General features: G+C 34.8%; 2 protein-coding genes and 10 non-coding genes across 23 annotated transcripts in view; all 12 read left to right on the forward strand.

Annotated features, from left to right (window-relative positions):
• The window catches only part of osbpl9 (oxysterol binding protein-like 9), a 38,240-nt gene extending 28,347 nt beyond the window's left edge, over positions 1-9,893 (forward strand). For 6 of the 12 annotated variants that reach the window (XM_051904136.1, XM_051904145.1, XM_051904146.1 and 3 more), the window contains 20 exons: positions 18-128; positions 211-274; positions 369-509; positions 875-953; positions 1,034-1,125; positions 1,816-1,951; positions 3,485-6,161; positions 6,634-6,675; positions 6,914-6,952; positions 7,417-7,468; positions 7,669-7,710; positions 7,894-7,932; positions 8,125-8,153; positions 8,338-8,389; positions 8,568-8,598; positions 8,786-8,834; positions 9,037-9,076; positions 9,239-9,314; positions 9,498-9,541; positions 9,729-9,893. In XM_051904136.1, the coding sequence (XP_051760096.1) occupies positions 18-128; positions 211-274; positions 369-509; positions 875-953; positions 1,034-1,125; positions 1,816-1,951; positions 3,485-3,559 (698 nt within the window). In that variant the 3' untranslated portion in view covers positions 3,560-6,161; positions 6,634-6,675; positions 6,914-6,952; ... (9 more) ...; positions 9,498-9,541; positions 9,729-9,893. Of the gene's footprint in view, positions 1-17; positions 129-210; positions 275-368; positions 510-874; positions 954-1,033; positions 1,126-1,815; positions 1,952-3,484; positions 6,162-6,633; positions 6,676-6,913; positions 6,953-7,170; positions 7,200-7,416; positions 7,469-7,668; positions 7,711-7,893; positions 7,933-8,124; positions 8,154-8,337; positions 8,390-8,567; positions 8,599-8,785; positions 8,835-9,036; positions 9,077-9,238; positions 9,315-9,497; positions 9,542-9,728 lie in introns of all 12 variants that reach the window. The other 6 variants (XM_051904139.1, XM_051904144.1, XM_051904138.1 and 3 more) reach the window with 6 other exon arrangements.
• LOC127518218 (small nucleolar RNA SNORD74) lies at positions 6,485-6,564 on the forward strand. The gene has a single exon (XR_007931503.1). It is a non-coding gene; the product is annotated as a small nucleolar RNA SNORD74 (small nucleolar RNA).
• Positions 6,742-6,810, forward strand: LOC127518222 (small nucleolar RNA SNORD75). Its single transcript, XR_007931507.1, has one exon. It is a non-coding gene; the product is annotated as a small nucleolar RNA SNORD75 (small nucleolar RNA).
• On the forward strand, positions 7,273-7,353 carry LOC127518215 (small nucleolar RNA SNORD79). Its single transcript, XR_007931500.1, has one exon. It is a non-coding gene; the product is annotated as a small nucleolar RNA SNORD79 (small nucleolar RNA).
• Positions 7,506-7,590, forward strand: LOC127518221 (small nucleolar RNA snR60/Z15/Z230/Z193/J17). The gene has a single exon (XR_007931506.1). It is a non-coding gene; the product is annotated as a small nucleolar RNA snR60/Z15/Z230/Z193/J17 (small nucleolar RNA).
• Positions 7,754-7,822, forward strand: LOC127518223 (small nucleolar RNA SNORD75). Its single transcript, XR_007931508.1, has one exon. It is a non-coding gene; the product is annotated as a small nucleolar RNA SNORD75 (small nucleolar RNA).
• LOC127518214 (small nucleolar RNA SNORD24) lies at positions 7,979-8,056 on the forward strand. Its single transcript, XR_007931499.1, has one exon. It is a non-coding gene; the product is annotated as a small nucleolar RNA SNORD24 (small nucleolar RNA).
• On the forward strand, positions 8,197-8,275 carry LOC127518216 (small nucleolar RNA SNORD79). The gene has a single exon (XR_007931501.1). It is a non-coding gene; the product is annotated as a small nucleolar RNA SNORD79 (small nucleolar RNA).
• On the forward strand, positions 8,425-8,507 carry LOC127518220 (small nucleolar RNA snR60/Z15/Z230/Z193/J17). Its single transcript, XR_007931505.1, has one exon. It is a non-coding gene; the product is annotated as a small nucleolar RNA snR60/Z15/Z230/Z193/J17 (small nucleolar RNA).
• LOC127518219 (small nucleolar RNA snR60/Z15/Z230/Z193/J17) lies at positions 8,635-8,719 on the forward strand. The gene has a single exon (XR_007931504.1). It is a non-coding gene; the product is annotated as a small nucleolar RNA snR60/Z15/Z230/Z193/J17 (small nucleolar RNA).
• LOC127518217 (small nucleolar RNA SNORD47) lies at positions 9,580-9,652 on the forward strand. The gene has a single exon (XR_007931502.1). It is a non-coding gene; the product is annotated as a small nucleolar RNA SNORD47 (small nucleolar RNA).
• Positions 9,894-10,803: 910 nt separating the features above from the next.
• On the forward strand, positions 10,804-16,087 carry tor3a (torsin family 3, member A). The gene is made up of 6 exons (XM_051904151.1): positions 10,804-11,137; positions 11,438-11,560; positions 11,854-12,119; positions 12,560-12,735; positions 14,004-14,128; positions 14,349-16,087. The coding sequence occupies exons 1-6, from the start codon at positions 10,972-10,974 to the stop codon at positions 14,594-14,596; spliced, it is 1,104 nt and encodes a 367-aa protein (XP_051760111.1). The 5' UTR covers positions 10,804-10,971; the 3' UTR covers positions 14,597-16,087.
• Positions 16,088-17,345: the final 1,258 nt, after the last annotated feature.

Consider the following 17,345-nt stretch of genomic DNA (forward strand, 5'->3'; position numbering starts at 1 on the left):
CTGTTGTCCTTTTGCAGTATCTGCGTTTTATGCTGAGTGTTACAGCAAGAAAATCCAATTCAATGCCCACATCTGGACGAAATCGAAATTCCTTGGAATGTCAATTGGTGTCCATAATATTGGTCAAGGTAGTTAAGGACATTGTTAGGTTGTGATTAATAAACATCAGTTCTATTGCTGTGTTTAATTGTCCTCTCCTGTCTGCTGTAGGTTGTGTGTCTTGTCTTGAATATGATGAACACTATATTCTTAATTTTCCCAATGGCTATGGGAGGTAAGAATTGTTTGATTCTATCATTCGAACTGATGTATTTGAGATTTCTAGAGGAGGAAGAAGGCATCTCATCCATCTCCCTGTTCTCCTATAGGTCAATCCTCACTGTTCCTTGGGTTGAGCTGGGTGGGGAGTGCAATATTTCCTGTTCCAAATCTGGGTACAGTGCCAATATAGTTTTCCACACCAAACCCTTCTATGGAGGAAAGAAGCACAGGATAACTGCTGAGATATTGTAAGTCAAAGTGTTACTTTCCCTAAACTCACACATTAACACTGTTTTATAGCAGCCCGTGAGCAAAAGTCAACAGATTATAAATGAATAAATGTCACTTAATTAAACCGCCCAATGAATTTCAGAAAAATTTTCTGTACTACTACGGTAAAGCACAGTGTTTTCTTTAGCTATTATGGTAAAATCACGCAGGAAGAAATCAAATTTCATTGCCACCATCTGTAGAACTTAGTGGCACCAGTGCTACTGCTCTCAAATGTTAGTCTGGAGCCCTGAAATGCATTAAGCATCTGATATGTGAAGATTAATATCCATATTAATTGAGAATATTTAATAATATCCTCATATTATTGTCCTTCTTTTAGTGCTCCCAATGATAAGAAGTCATACTGCTCCATAGAAGGAGAGTGGAATGGTGTGATGTATGCAAAATGGGCTACCGGGGTAAGTTTGAACCCTAGAAAACAAGAAAAGAAAGTACATTTAAGAATAAAATTGAAGTAACATATTTGTTTTCCTCTCAGGAAAATGCTGAATTTATTGACACAAAGAAATTGGGCATTGTTAAGAAGAAGGTACGGAAATTGGAGGACCAGTTGGACTATGAATCCAGAAGGTGTGTAGGCCAGATTTTTCTCTGCTTTCTAAATGTTGTCTTCTTCAAAGAGCCTCTGAAACAGGATTTGCCGCAATGTGAAACATCTCCAAAGTCCATTTTCTCTTAAGCTACAGTACAGATTCAAAAACTTTTTAATTTTAGGCTTGACTCCGTGACAAGTCATGGGAAACCAGCCTAAAAAACCCATTTGAATTTTGTGTATTTAAGAGTGAACTGTAATCCCTCGGGTTCTTAAATCTAATTTGTATTGCTGAATGATGTGTCTTATTTTCCCCACTCAATCTGGGAGGGTTTTAAAAAATTTGGAAAGTCCACATTAAAAATCTGCAGTTGAAATTTCCATGTAAATATGGCTATATACAAAGTTTTAGGATTTTGCAAATGTTTTTAATTAAAAGTTATTATGTGTTATTACTTATTCTAATAATTGTTATTCCATTTAAAATAATTTGTAATGGAATAACCTGCATTAAATTAGAAATGCTAAAAACAACCATTTTCACTAATGGACATTTGGACCCCGCAGTATTTAATTCCCGGTTCAGTTCGCTGATCTTGAAAAGGCATGGTTATTTTTGTGGTGCGGCTCCTCTGGGGACCTGCTGAAGTGATGTTTTTTTTTCTGCTTGGGTACTTCTGTGAGATGATCTGATGCAGTCCATTGTTATTTCTCTGTCTGGCTGTCAGTTTGTGGAAGGACGTGACAGTGAACCTGAAACTCAAGGACATTGATGCCGCGACGGAGGCCAAACACAGGCTGGAGGAGAAACAGAGGGCGGAGGCCAGAGAGAGGAAGGAGAAGGAAATGCAATGGGAGACGAGAGTGAGTGTGCTTATGTACACGCATATCTGGAGGAGAAATGTGCCGTGAGAAATAATGAGATTGAAATATGACTCTGATAAATGGTGCTTAATTGGTTCCTGTTGCTTATTACAGCACGTTCTTAAGCTGAGTGTTACCCATGATGCACATAGCTGGATGTTGATAGAGCCCAACAGTGCCTGACAGTTTTTCAAATATATTTACTTTAAACGTGTTTCAACTTTTTACCAAACCAAACAACTCAGCAATTGCACAAATTTTTTGTAAAATGCAGTTAAAATCAAATCACTGTAACCTATGGTTTCTATAGAAGCATATACCATAGTTTAACCTTTGAGATTTAACCCCATGATAGGCCTGTGTTGTCACCATACTGGATGGAAGCTACTGACTTGTTTTACATTTTCTAAGCTGCTTTTGAAGCGAAATCTGGGAAATGGATTTAAACATGTATTCAATTCTTATTGGTAGCTGAATGCATAAGCAAATCAATCAAAATATTTCATAAAGAACATTCTGTTCACATCTAGAGCCGGACAATTGAGCTCTATTCAGATAATGAGGATGTTGGCCTTATTTACAGTTACGAGTTCCTTGATTGTCTAACTGGTGGCCGAAAAGAGATGTTAAATAGAAAGTAAATATTTTTGATGTATTACGAAATATTTTATTTTGTAATTAGTTTTGACTTATTTTTAATATAATATAATATATAGATACATTTGATCTATATCATATATACATTATATATTAAACATAAATTATATCTTTATTTTTATATATATATATATATATATATATATATATATGAAGAGTTCCATTGCAAAAACCTCTAAGTGCCATCTGAAATTTTCTTCTAATCTAAAATGATAATTTTTATCAAGCTTGTATGTTTATGTTCAGTTATTTCACTTTAATGGCAATGAAAAGGATTTATTGATTGGCATTAAAGTGAAATTACTGAACCTAAACAAAGGAGCCTGATAAAAACGCTCATTTTAGAAGAAAAGAGGCTTTTGCAAGTCTTCATATATATATATATATATGAAAATTATTTTTGTAAATGAATTATATATATATATATATATATATATATATATATATATATATATATATATATATATATATATATATAATTCATTTACAAAAATAATTAAACATCCTTATAATACAACATATTTTTCTCACATAGAATAAATGGGTCGAGATACATGAATACACTGCATGTAGTTGTCTTTTTATTTCAGGAAGGGGCTCACTCACAGGCAATTATCATATTTGATGGACCTTGGCATCAAAATGTTTCCGAACAAAAATGTTGAATGTGCAAATGAACAGTGACAGCAGATTTGGATCTTGTTTTTAGCAGAAACTATTTTGCTGAAATGTTCTCTGAAGATATTAAAAAGTGTTCGAATGTGCTATAAAACACCTTTGATTCAACCATCTTGTTTCATAATTCACATGAATTGAACAGGCTTGCTTTCATATCAATGCTTATGTTTAATGTGTGATTTGTTTGCTTCCCTGCAGCTGTTTCATGAGGACGGTGAATGCTGGGTCTACGACGAGCCTCTCCTGAAGCGACTAGCATCGCAACGACACTGAGGCCGTTTCCAAAACCACAGAGTCTAGAAAACAGAACTCTCTCGCAAACCACTTTTCTTATTCAGCCTTGGAATGACTGACGAATGAACACTTACAGCTTTGCATTTTCGAAGTTTGAAAGAATAACAAGAAGAAAAGACGAACTCGAATAATGTATACAAATAATAAAACAAACCCTCCCTGCTCGCTAGTTCAACACTTCCACCTCTCTACCACCCCTTAAGGAAGAAAAAACACCACAAACACAAAGAAGACGTGATCAGAAGCCCTTCAGCATCACAAATCAAACAAGCGCTCTTGTCTCGGCAAAAGAAGAATGATCCCAGTGGACGTCTCTCTCTTCCACTCCTGAGGGGTTGAGGTGTTTCTATCGAACAAAACTGAAAACTACAGCATTCTGTATCTCAGGGAAATAGCGGACTGAGGATTGAAGGCTGTATCTTAATGTTCGAAAAGCCTTAACGGTGGAATTACAAAGTAAACAAAAAGAGAACTTGGTTCACATATAGCTAGCTACAGCTATTTATATATAGAAGATATGGTATATTCTTGTTTTCCATTTTTCTTCTTTCTCTAGGGCAATAGTAACTGTTGAAATATACATACTTGACGGCAACCATTCCCTTTATGTTCTACTCCATCATCAGCCTTTTAAGAGGACACAGTTTTATGCTACAAAAGCCACAATGAGCTAAATTTACCATTATGGGGCTGAAATTTGAGACACCTTTGCCATGGCTATAATCCATTCCAATTCATTTTTTTGTTTTTGGGAATGATCTGATATGCTTTTTTTATAGAATGCTGCTTGAGTGTCCACATAATTTATCAAATTAGTATAAACTAAGACTGTCCAGTAGGAAATCGTAATGGTGCACAATAAAATCATTCGACAAATCTGTGCTTACACCGCTCAGGTTAAGCAACGTTATCACACATTGCCCTGCAATCTCTCTCTTTCTGTGAAATGTCACATTTTAATCCAAATAAATATGTTTCATATAGTCATGTATCACAAAGATTTGATTCTCTTCTTGAAGGTAAAATGATATAAACGGTGTCTGTAGACACATCGAGTCACTCAGGACAGCGTTTACTCTTGAGGAGTACGTAGAATGACGTTTATATACATGGTGTAACACTTTCAACGAGCAAAATCAAATTGTATTATGCTTTTTTTCTGACATGCAATTAGAGCAAAACTGGCAAAATATTATTACTGTTAAAGCCATTTGCTCTTCATCTTCTGTGGTAAATCTGAGGCCTTGCCATATGCAGTAAAGATCACTTTCACCTAGTATTGCTTTCCAGAGGCAATCCCAAAAAACTTTTTCTTTGCCTGACAATTGATTGTACCAGATTTCCATGTATCAAAATAATATTAAATCTCAGTGAGACCAATTTGTGTGAGAAGGTTGAATGCATTTCTTGTTCCAGATATTCAGAGTTGATTCATCACTTATTTTCTCTTTAAAAACTACAAGTTTTTTTTTTTCTTCTAGTAACTAGAAATTAGTGTTTAAAAAAATCATATTTAGAAAATTAGAAATTATGTAAATCAGAATGACTTTAAAAAGTCTTTGGTCAAAATGTACAGAACATTGCACGTAATACATATGCAGGACACCATATTTCAAAGTAACTTTTATTCTTAGTCATAACCTTTAAAGGAACACTCCACCTTTTTTGAAAATAGGCTCATTTTCCAACTCCCCTAGAGTTAAACAGTTGAGTTTTACCGTTTTCGAATCCATTCAGCTGATCTCCGGGTCTGGCGGAACCACTTTTAGCATAGCTTAGCATAGTTAATTGAATTTGATTAGACCGTTAGCATCTCGCTCAAAAATGACCAAAGAGTTTTCGATATTTTTCCTATTTAAAACTTGACTCTTCTGTAGTTACATCGTGTACTGTTTAACTCTAGGGGAGTTGGAAAATGAGCCTATTTTCAAAAAAAGTGGAGTGTTCCTTTAATAACCAAGAGATCTTGTGTAGTCTATATACACTTTTGCTGTATACAAAACTTAAGTGACTGTTCTCAAGATAGAAGTGTTCATGGAAATTATTTCTGAATACAAACAGAATGGAAGAAAACAATACAGGTAACCATCATTAAAAACACATTTTGCTGTTTTTCTAAAATATTGGCTATAAATGGCTCTTTATGGATTGCTCTTTATGGATGCCTTTTTAAAGTGTTTTAACTAAAATTCTTATCCAGATATAAAAGTCATGGAAAATTATCGGGTTTTATCAAAATGGGTGACTATATTTATTAGATCCATTAAATGGAACCTTATCTGACTGTCAGCAGTAGTTGGGAGTGTATCTAATCACTGGTACTACACTTAGTATACTACACTAAGATTTGGACATTTGAAATTAGTTAATATTAAAATTTATTTTAGCATTGATCGAATTCACGTAATGGTCATGTGCCAGACAAGAGCTCATAGAGCGCAAAAGGCACCATAGCGCCATCTTGTGTTAGTTTACTAATATAAGCAAAGGAATTTCCCAGAAACCATTGCGCTGAAACGCTATAAAATGCAAAGCGACGAGTTCATTCGGTCTCATTCTTCCGCTGCGCTTCCAGGATAAGGTAATGTTGTGCTCACTTTAGTACAGTAATGCTATTTCGACGTTCGTGGTGTAAATACAATATGGAGTTGTTGCTTTTTAATTATTAGTTTGTTTTTGTTTCTGTACATGTAAAAAAAAAAATCCAAAAAACCTAGCTTGCTAGGTTGATCACACCTAGTGTGATCCACGTGGTACAGGCCTCGAATCAACGTAAAAATGCTTCTAAACTACTTCCTTTAATATGCTTCAAGTAAAAGAAGTGTTATTAGCAATTAACTAACGTTTAATTCGTTATAATGAACTTTAGAACCATGTGGACCAATAAGTGCATCATGACCTCGTGTTTACTTGTATGATGAAGATTATGTTGGTAGGGACATCTGAGAAAAACTGATGAATGCCAACACTTCTGACATGTATAACTATGTTGTATGTGGCATCTTTTAAGTGTTACATGCAGAACTTCTTTAAAATGTATCTTTTCTTTCCAGGCCCAGTTTCTTGAAGACTTTAATAAAGGCGGGAGACAGCAGGTATATGAACCTTGAGTCTTTTTTCTTTTTTTTTTTTCTTTAACTCATTTAACGGGTGTTTGTTTTTGCCTATGATGAATACAAATGTATAAGAGTAGTGGACAGAAGTGATTTCTGAGAATTTACTCTGAGGCGTTGTAAGGTTTTGTTTGAGACTCTAGTATTAGGTACAGCATTGTGAAAGATTTTTTTTTTTTTTTTTTTTTTTTTTTTTTTTTTTTTTTTTTTTTGCTTGCAGGAATCGAGCGATCTGAAGCAGTGCTACATTGTGTCCAAGGTATTTTTTTTTTTATTTTATTTATTTATTTTTTTTTATATAATGTATACAATGTTTTAGCGTTTATAATGGTGCTTATGATGATCCCTATTTGCTACTCTTGAGTTCAGGCTGATGAAATTCCATCCACCAAGATAACTTGCCTGAAACAGTTTTTGAATGTGTTAAGTATATTGTGCTACATTCTTTTGTTAATCTTTACCAATTGTTTTTCATAGGACCATGTGTTATGCAGTTGAGTCTAAAGGTAAGGTTTGTTTTTTGTTTTAACCCCCCCCCAAAAAAAATGCATGAAAAGTTCCTTTTAGTTGGCAGTCATACACTGTTCATGATGATTGTCTTATAAAACAATGGGAATCTCTCTGAAAAAGAATGAAAGAGATCAGCGTACTGAAACAGTGCTTGTATTTAAGACCTTATCCATTTTGTCTTTGTTCTATACTAATAGTCTTTAACCATTACAGGTTTCTCAAGAAGCTGGAACAAGATGTATGAAGATGCTGTCAGCTGAGTATGGTACTAATTTCTGATACTATAATGCACACGATTCACTATGATGCAAATTAATGACTGCATAGTTCAGCAGAAAATTAATGTAGAGAACAGAGTAATGTCTTTGCTCCTAACTGTTGCATCAACATGCAAAAACTGGTTTATTTGCAACTTTTTGCAGTGCTCTAACTTCTGGTTTCAATTTCTTTTTTTGCATCTTCCAGGCCCAGTTTCTTGAAGACTTTGATAAAGGTGGGGGACCACAGGTATAAACCTTGAGTGTGTTAAACTCTTTAACTTATTTGATTTTTCCTATGATGAACATAAATGTATAAGAGTAGTGGACAGAAGTGATTTCTGAGAATTTACTCTGAGGCATTGTAAGGTTTTGTTTGAGACTTTAATATCAGTTACAGTATTGTGATTAGGTTTTTGTTTTTTGCTTGCAGGAATGGAGTGTATCTGAAGCAATGCTACATTTGTCCAAGGTATTTATTTTATTAAATGTATGCAATGTTTTAGCGTTTATAATGGTGCTTATGATGACCCTATTTGCTACTCTTGAGTTCAGGCTGATGAAATTGCAACCACCAAGATAACTTATCTGAAGCACAGTTTTTAATGTGTTAAGTATATTGTGCTATGTTCTCTTGTTAATCTTTACCAATTGTTTTTCATAGGAACATGTGCTATGCAGTTGAATCTAAAGGTAAGCTTTTTAACTGAAAGGTTCCTTTTAGGTGGCAGTCATACACTGTTCATGATGACTTTTATAAAACAATGGGAATCTCTCTGAAAAAGACTGAAAGACATCAGCGTACTGAGACAGTTATAATATATTTTATAAAAATCCTTTGTCTTCATTCTATACTAATGGTCTTTAACCATTACAGGTTTCTCAAGAAGCTGGGACAAGATGTATGAAGATACTGTCAGCTGAGCATGGTACTAATTTTCTAATATAATTTACATGATTGACTTTGATACAAATGATGACTGCATAGTTCAGCAGAAAATCCATGTAGATAACAGCAATGTCTTTCGCTCCTATCTGATGTTGTCCCCACTTATTTCAATACTGCATCAGTTCTTGCTCTTTTCTTACTTGTGTTTCTCTTTGCAGCATGAGAACTGTATGGGCGCAATCCTATCTGGTGAGTTTGACATTTTGACATGACTGCACCCAACACGTGATGCGAGTGATGACTGCATAGTTCAGCAGAAAATCCATGTAGACAACAGAGCAATGTCTTTCGCTCCTAGCTGACGCATCAACATACAAAAACTGGTGTATTTGCATGTTTTTGAGGTGCTCTAACTTCTGGTTTCAATGTCTTACAGTTCTACTCTAATGACTATGGGTAAACTGGCTGTCTGAATCACTTGCTGGGTAAGTCTGGTTAGTGATTTTTGTGAGGGGTACCAAAGTGGTCTTAAAGTGATGATTTTGAATCAGGTCTCCGATCTCATTGAGGACACAAATAAAACCTACTGATGAAGACAAAGAAAATGTATGTCTTTTTCTTTTAAGATGGACTGAAGTTAATGGTTTTTTTTTTTTTTTTTTTTTTTCTCTCCCCTCCCCCATTCAGGACAGATGACCAGTGTAACATGCTGAATGGTGCTCATGATGTAAGTATTGCATGTTTCGCAGTTGAAATAACTATTGACCAATGTGATGAATCAAATATCCACTGACGTTTGCCATGGAGGATGGATATTAGCTCTGGCTGATCTGGTCACAGGACCTGTCAAAGTCCTGATCCTCATGGTGGCTGTTTTGTGTTCTAACAGGTGTCTGCTCATTGACAGGTACAGCGGCGAAGTCTTTGTAGTATCCACGTGGGTTTGGATGCAGTGTTTTTTACAGGTTAGTTTGTTTGCAAACATGTGCAATGTCTTCCATAGTTGGGTTTTGTGATGCTTTACAAATGTCTGACCTGAACACACAATGTGGACAGTCTTTAACTGATTTAAACCCAGGTCCTAGACTGGGCCAAATATTGACTCTGTGACCAATTAACCGGCTTTTTTTTTTTTTTTTTTAAAAAAGGAGTTCAAGATCATTAAGGATGGCTCAAATTATGGTATCATAAGGTATGACTATCACATGTTTTCTTTTTTGTATTTTTTGCAACCTGTGATGACATGATTCTGCCAAATGAATCTGCTGATTATACCCTTTACCGTTCCATATTATCTGAGGTTGATTTGACGCTATGTGGACTTGTTTTTGGTTTTTTTGTGTGTGTTTCTAAAAAAAAAAATCTTTGTTTCCTTACAGAATGGCATCGCCTGCATCACTTCTCTTCTGAATTGTTCCAGAACTTCAGTTTTGTTTTCTGATTAGAGGTCATTTGTCCCTTTTTGAAGTGGTTAAAGCTTTCAAGTGTGTTTTGTTAACTAACTTTGTAAAGTGTTGCTTCAATAAAGTGGTATTAAAATCAAAGCTTTTTTTTTTTTGGGTGAGACTTATGATCTGTGTGGGTTGTTGACCCTTTAACAGACCTTTCAGGCATTTAATGGTATGCAGTTTGGAGTGGGGTTTCTATAGGCCATTTTACTTATTTTTGCAAATTAAATTTAATACTTAAAGGCCTAGTTTCACAGACAGGGCTTGGCCTAAACCAGGACTAGGCCTTAGTTCAATTAGGACACTTAAGTAGCTTTTATAAATATGCTAGAAAATAACATTACTGGTGTGCATCTTGAGACAATGGCTCTAATATCTAATAAGATGTCATTAAAAGTTGCTTTCAGTTAAAATGGCTCAGACATGAATTAGATTTAAGCTATGGAAGCCATTTCATCCACACATGAAGTCATAACTTGCTAGATCAATAACATTTGTCAAAGTCTTTAATCTAAGTTGTCAAATTGCTTCCTGTCATGATCTGCACATTGAAATTGTGATTATGGCATAATTTAAATACTAAAGCATGTTTTGTGTCTTTTGGCCCTAGTATTGTCCAGTAGTTAAAACCTTTGTCTGTTTTTGAAAGGTTCATTTTAAAGGTGCAGTTGTTTAAATCGAGTAATTGTAGGTGTTACTTGATAAATAGTAATCCTGCGACAGCAAACTCCATAAAGTCACTTGTACAAAGATGTTATCCTAAACTGCTACGGTCCAGTCTGCACAGCGCTGAGAAATTAAACGGTTACCACGTGACAACGCCAACGTCTGTCAGCAGTGCTACTTTTAAAAAAAAAGTTAAACCTAAATAATGGCACGGACGGTTTTTTAAATTTTGTTTAATGATATAATTTAGTTTTTATTAGCCTTTGGCTTGATAATACATTTTTTTTTTTTTTTTTTTTAACTGAGCTAAACCCCACCCATTTTTAACCCCTATCATTCTACCCGCTCATTCTACTATTACAATGAAGACTGACATCGCGTTTCAGTTCTCTTGTCTGATGCGGCCTGCCGTTAGTGAGACTCCAATGTATATATGAATGGACTCTACAATTACATCTAATAGCTCAATGTTACAGTCGTTGCAAGATCTATATTTCTGTCGGCACCGATGTTTTCAATCGTAATCTTGCTCTCACTCCTGGCTGTTTCGGCTGATGCGGATTTTTTTCAATTCGACAGCATTTCAAATGTTTCTACCTATTATTTCAATTACATCTATTGCAATATATGGGAAGGAGACTGTCAACCACACCAGGATGATGCGACACAACAAGGTAAAGCTATAATATAGATTCATATTATAAAGATATTTTGATATGTTATAATAAAAGTACAATGTTACATATAATAATAAATATACTATAAATATACATCAATACTAAACTGAATAGTGTATTATATAAATCAAAATGCATGAATTCAGTATTAATAAATAATGAAATATATACTTATGCTTTATAATAAAAATGCATTTTATGTTGTATAGTATTGGATAAGCTTTTCTTTTTTCGGAGTCTCTTTTTGAATAATGGCAGTATTTGTAATGATTGTAATGGAACCCACTCTTCTTTAAGTGCCTACTGGGGACATTTGGTCAGGGTTTCCCCAGTACTACACTGGCATGCTGACTGCTTGGTACTGCAGCCTGGGTCAGTGCTGTGATTCAGGGGACTGTAGGATTACAAATAACATCACAGGTAGAACCATCAATGTCATGCATGCATTATTTTATTTATATATATATATATATATATATATATATATATATATAATCTTAAATCATTTTTATAATTATTTTTATGAAAAAATAAGAAATTATCTGATAACCACAAATGAAAATACACTGGTCAAAAATGTGAGGACCCTTAACATTAAATTTGTAAACAATGGATCAGACTTTTTGTAGATAGAAAATTTGCTATAGTATCTTTTTTAATACAAAGAAAAAATTTATTTTTTTCTTGACCTATGCATATGTATATATGTTCAGGATTGGAGAGAGATCTACAGGTAAAGCTCCACGGGCAGCACCTGGCCCAGTCTGTGGTTCTGAAAGCGATTCAAGGATTCATCAAAAACCCTGAGTCCAACAAACCACTGACTCTGTCCTTTCACGGCTGGTCTGGGACAGGCAAGAACTTTGTGGCCCGGATAGTAGCGGACAACCTGTACCGGGATGGTATAAAGAGCGAATGCGTCCGTTTGTTCATTGCCCCATTCCACTTCCCACATGCGAGATTGGTGGACGTGTACAAGGTGAGCAAAGTTTCAACAGTTGACGTACACATTGTTGATTTAGTCTGTCTATTACAAACAAATTATTAGTCTTTGGCTACATTACAATCTTAAACATTAGTATAATAGTTTCTATTTTTACTATAATTTCAGTTTGAAAAAAATAAATGCAATGCTGTTCACATAGGCAGCAGTCCAATACAATCACATAATTTGGGCTTCTGGGGAACATTTTTTGAACTGCTGCCATTAAAGCTGTGGTACGACTGTATGATTATGCAATTCAACCTTGATACACTTGGATAGTTCAGTTAGAATACCTGATTCAGCGAACACAGAAATGACACTGTGTACAATGAATTCCTTCCTGTCCAAATGTTGAAATGTGCATGTACGTGTTGTTCGTGAATCCTAAACTTCACGGTCAGTGTTTGCATTTGTGTGGGTGTGTTTGTGACCAGGGCCAGCTGAGAGAAGCCATTCGAGACCTGGTTCTGCGGTGCCCACAGACTCTTTTTATCTTTGATGAGGCAGAAAAGCTTCATCCAGGACTCATCGATGCCATAAAGCCCTACATGGACCACTATGATAATGTGGATGGGGTCAGCTATAGGAGAGCCATATTTCTGTTCCTAAGGTTGGTGTGTTGACTCCATACAGCCATTAGTTGTCCACTAAACTCATTTTTGTTGGAGTTCTTAAAGGGTTAGTTCACCCAAAAATGAAAATTCTGTCATTAATTACTCACCCTCATGTCGTTCCACACCTGTAAGACCTTCGTTCATCTTCGGAACACAAATTAAGATATTTTTGATGAAATCCGAGAGGTATCTGACTCGTCCATAGACGGCAATTTAACCACTATTTTCAAGTTCCAGAAAGGTACTAAAGATATTGTTAAAATAGTCCACGTGACTGCAGTGGTTCAGCTTTAATGTTATGAAGCGACGAGAACACTTTTTGTCTGCAAAAACAAAACAAAAATAATGACTTTATTCAACAATATCTTCCTTCTGTGTCATTCTCTTACGCTGTTTACGTTTAGCGCTTCCAGTTTCTACGTCAGAACGGCGACTCATTATTGTTGTGGTTAAATTGCTGTCTATGGAGGAGCCAGATACCTCTCGGATTTCATCAAAAGTATTTTAATTTATGTTCCGAAGATGAACGAAGATCTTATGGGTTTGGAACAACATGGGGGTGAGTAATTAATCACAGAACTTTGATTTTTGAGTGAACTAACCGTTTAAGCATGGTTCTTCTAGGAATGTAGGCAACTGCCCGCATAAATAACAACCATACGTTTACATACGCCTTTCATAATCTGGAATAGAAAGAAGAAAAAAAAAAAAAATATATATATATATATATATATATATGATCCAATTTTCCAGATTCTGCAAGGATTCTGTAGATGTATGATATACAGTAGCGGCCAAAAGTGATATCTGGAGGGGATATTTGTTTTTAATAACCTTACAACATCCAAGGTCAAGTTCACCATCAAAATATGAGGAAAATATTTTATATTATAATTTTTTTAAATATGAGGGAAAAACAAAACACTAAACTTAAGGTAGTTACAAGTTTTATTATGCTATGCAAAAAATCCATACATTGACTACAGCATAGTTATTAATATTTCATAGTGTTCATAATGGATTTGTATGACAGCCTGACTAAAAATTATGTCCACACAATTGGGCTCACGTTATCACAAATAAAACAATTGACTCCAAGCACAACTATGCCATATGCTTACAAAATTGTAAATAATATTTGAACAAAGGGTGAAGATGTCAGTTTTCCTGGTAACCCTATATAGTTCTAGAAGAACACTGTTTGAGAACTCCAAAATGAGTTAACTAGACAATTAATGACTGTTTTCTTTATGTCATGCTTTAGCAATATCGGTGGTGCTGCCATCAATGAGGTGGCACTGGATTTCTGGCACTCGGGACAGAATAGGGAAGATATCGGCATGGAAGACTTGGAACATCTTCTGCGGGCTGAAGCCATGGAGGCAGAAGGTACCTGCACAGCACACAGTCAAACACATCATAACTTACATAACCATTTTTGTATTTTTATTACCTGTGCTGTTGGACAGTTTACAAATGTCTCTGAGATGCTGCATATTTAAATGAATTTCATTTTACAGCTGTATACATGCAGACATATGTCTTTAGTCTGAGATTTTCACTATAACTGTTTTCATTCCTGTTCCTAAATTATGTTTTACCTGTGCAGGAGGTTTTGCACAGAGCGAGCTGATGTCAGGCCATCTTATTGACTTCTTTGTACCGTTCTTGCCGCTGGAGTACCGGCATGTGAAACTGTGTGCACTTGATGCATATGCAGCTCGTGGCCTTCAGCCGGATGAGGGGACGCTGGATGAAGTGGCCAAAGCCATGATGTATGTTCCTAAGGAGGAGAAACTCTTCTCTGCACAGGGCTGCAAATCCATTCCTCAAAGGATCAATTTCTTTCTACCATAACGGAGCGTAACATAAAATCACTGACATTAAAGAAACAGAATATACTTGAATGAAGCAGAAATGACTGCTGATATCTGAAATGCAAATTATACAACATTGACAATGCAGAAAAAACAGAGTTTCAACTCTATATATTACACTCTGAGAGATAGAACAGGAACAGAGGAGCTTGCTCGTGGCAAACCCTACTGTAATGATATTTTTTATAAGAACCTTTTTATGTACATCTATCTTAGCTACTTCTATCAAACAAGCAACATTACAGTTTACGTGCATTGATCTGAACTTAAGCAACTTAACCTCTTTAAAAATATTGTATTTACAGTAATGCACTTACAATGGGAGGCTAGGCTATTAGTCAAACAGGCAGAACCACAACATTAAAGGTTTTTTTAACATTTGGGAATTACTCTTTTTTTACTTCCGTAATATGTATTTCTGAGCTAAACAGGATATTGAATAGAAAAAATTAAAGTGGGAATCGATTGGATCTGCTGAGTTTTCCTTGTAAGTATATTATTATTGGCGAATGTGTTTTAGTTTGTTTTCACAAACTGAAAAGACCATTTTAAATAATTTTCTGTGCTAATCAACTGTATGCCACTAAGCAGCTAAATGTTTATTTAATCTGGAATATTTCTTTAAGTTGCTGTTTAAGAACATTGTACATTTTTGGCATATTTCAGTAATCATTGTCTGCATTAATGATCACATTTCAAGATTTATGTCTTGAAATGAACAATTAAAAAAATTGTTTAATACATTTATCGTATACTTTTTGTGTGTGTTGTGTATTTTAAGGTTACAGACTTTTTTGTTGTTTTAAAAATGACTCAGCTTAACTAAATGTTACCTCTGCTTTTTGTTTTTGTTTATTGATGTTTCCATTTTGAACACATTATGATATGAAAATGATTGAGTTGTTGGGGAAGAGATGAAGATATGCTACTGAAATTATTGTAGGTAGAAAAAAAAGCTACAGTGATAAGCTTGACAAACATGAGATTGAAGGAATCATTGCTTTACATTTTAGGCTTGATGTAATTAACGTTTTTTTCTCACAAGCCTGTATGTATTTTTCTGTTGTTTGCTCATTTATCAAATTAACATGATTTTATTCACTGTACTCAAGACAGTTGTCATGCTAGTAAACATATATCTTTGGTCATTTCCTTGTAACGCATTAGTTTTTGATTTTACTTGTCAGCCCTGATAATGTTACTGCTACTGAAAGAACTAGATTTTGTCACCTGCTAAAATTATAAACTTTTGTAAAGGTTTTGTCTACAAATAATATCAGGCAAGTGATACCAAAAGAGGTGCCTATTGTCTGTTATTTTTGGTTGAGCAAGCTTAAAATCTGCATTACGATTTCCCATTGATAACAGACACCAGTGGGAAACTGTCAAATGCCCTTGTTACTGATTACTTATATTTGAGGTGAAAAAAAGAAAGAAAGAAATAAAAGTTACATGTGCCAAGCTCTCAAAACTCTTGACTTTATTTTTGCAAACAACTGAACCAACTGCTTTGTTTAATAAAAAGTTGTGGAAATGAAAATCCATTACATTAACAAGTAGTCTTGTTCCTCTTCTTCATATGTATATAGTGGCCTGAGTTCATAAACCCCAAGTGAATATCAGTAGCTATCATTCTTATAAACAAAATGAGTTTTGATAACACCATATATTCATCCGTGAACGACTCATTCCTTTGAAACAGGTCGAATCTTTTTAATGAACTGGCTGAACCTGATTCAGAAGTCAATCTTATTTTGAAAGTGACTTTTCTTTTCTTTCTGCTGTAAAGATGTTTTCTTTGGATTGTTTGACTACTCAAAAGAGAATGTAGATAAATATTACATAATTTGTGTTTGCTGTTAGGTAAATTTCACATAAATAAACAAAAATTTACTCACTCTAAACTTCTTTTCTAGATCCGGACAGGTATATGGAAACTATCCAAAGCTCTGTTAATACTAAAGCAACGAAAACGGCATCTTTATGCATCCTTTGTGTCCTCTTAAGGTGTAAATTTATTACATTGTTGTTAGTTTCTGTTAACCTGGCAACACATTTATTATTTGTGTATTTTTCTCTCTCTCGTTTTGTATTAATTTCTGTCTGTCTGTATTACCTTAATGTTTTGTCCTGTTTCAAAAAATAAAATAAAATAAAAATAAATAATAATATTAATAATAATCTGAACGAACTATTTACGAATGGAACTATACAATTCGTTCACGAATCGAGTTGAATCAAGATCAATTTTCGAGTTCACTCATCAAACCAGCACTGTCTTTAGCAGAAATAATGCTACTGGAAATATAATTACAGCTTGATTCTGTGACAGTTTCATCAACATATATACGACACAGACTTGGTTGTAATAAATAGCATTTTATTTAAAAAAAAAAAACTAAAAAAAAAAAACAGGTTAACGCCCTAACAAGGCAAAGCCGTAATTAATAAAACTTAATAGAAAACTGCGTATAACCGGTTTTATAATCTGCACAACAATAATATTTACCTACATGGCTTTACTGGAAGATTTTAGATCTTGTAAAAAGGACGTAAGAAAGAACGTAAGCAAGCACTGAATCGGTTTTCTGATTCATTGAACCGATTCGCTGAAATGAGTCTTCCCCTCACTAGTGTCTGCCAGAGCCGTTGGTGTCTGCCAAACGCGTGGTCAGCTGGCATTGGCCAGAAAGGACGTTCCACGGCATTCCGCAAATGATCTGATTGGC

Source organism: Ctenopharyngodon idella, chromosome 8, assembly GCF_019924925.1.
Source record: "Ctenopharyngodon idella isolate HZGC_01 chromosome 8, HZGC01, whole genome shotgun sequence".
In the NCBI taxonomy this organism is placed as follows: domain Eukaryota; kingdom Metazoa; phylum Chordata; class Actinopteri; order Cypriniformes; family Xenocyprididae; genus Ctenopharyngodon; species Ctenopharyngodon idella.

What these genes read in the sequence shown, in the direction of transcription:
- tor3a (XM_051904151.1), top strand. Translation starts at nt 10,972, where the DNA reads ATGTTTTCAATCGTAATCTTGCTCTCACTCCTGGCTGTTTCGGCTGAT. An exon ending in GATTGGTGGACGTGTACAAG is followed by an intron (nt 12,120 to 12,559) that starts GTGAGCAAAGTT and finishes GTTTGTGACCAG; the next exon opens with GGCCAGCTGAGAGAAGCCAT. An exon ending in GCCATATTTCTGTTCCTAAG is followed by an intron (nt 12,736 to 14,003) that starts GTTGGTGTGTTG and finishes GTCATGCTTTAG; the next exon opens with CAATATCGGTGGTGCTGCCA.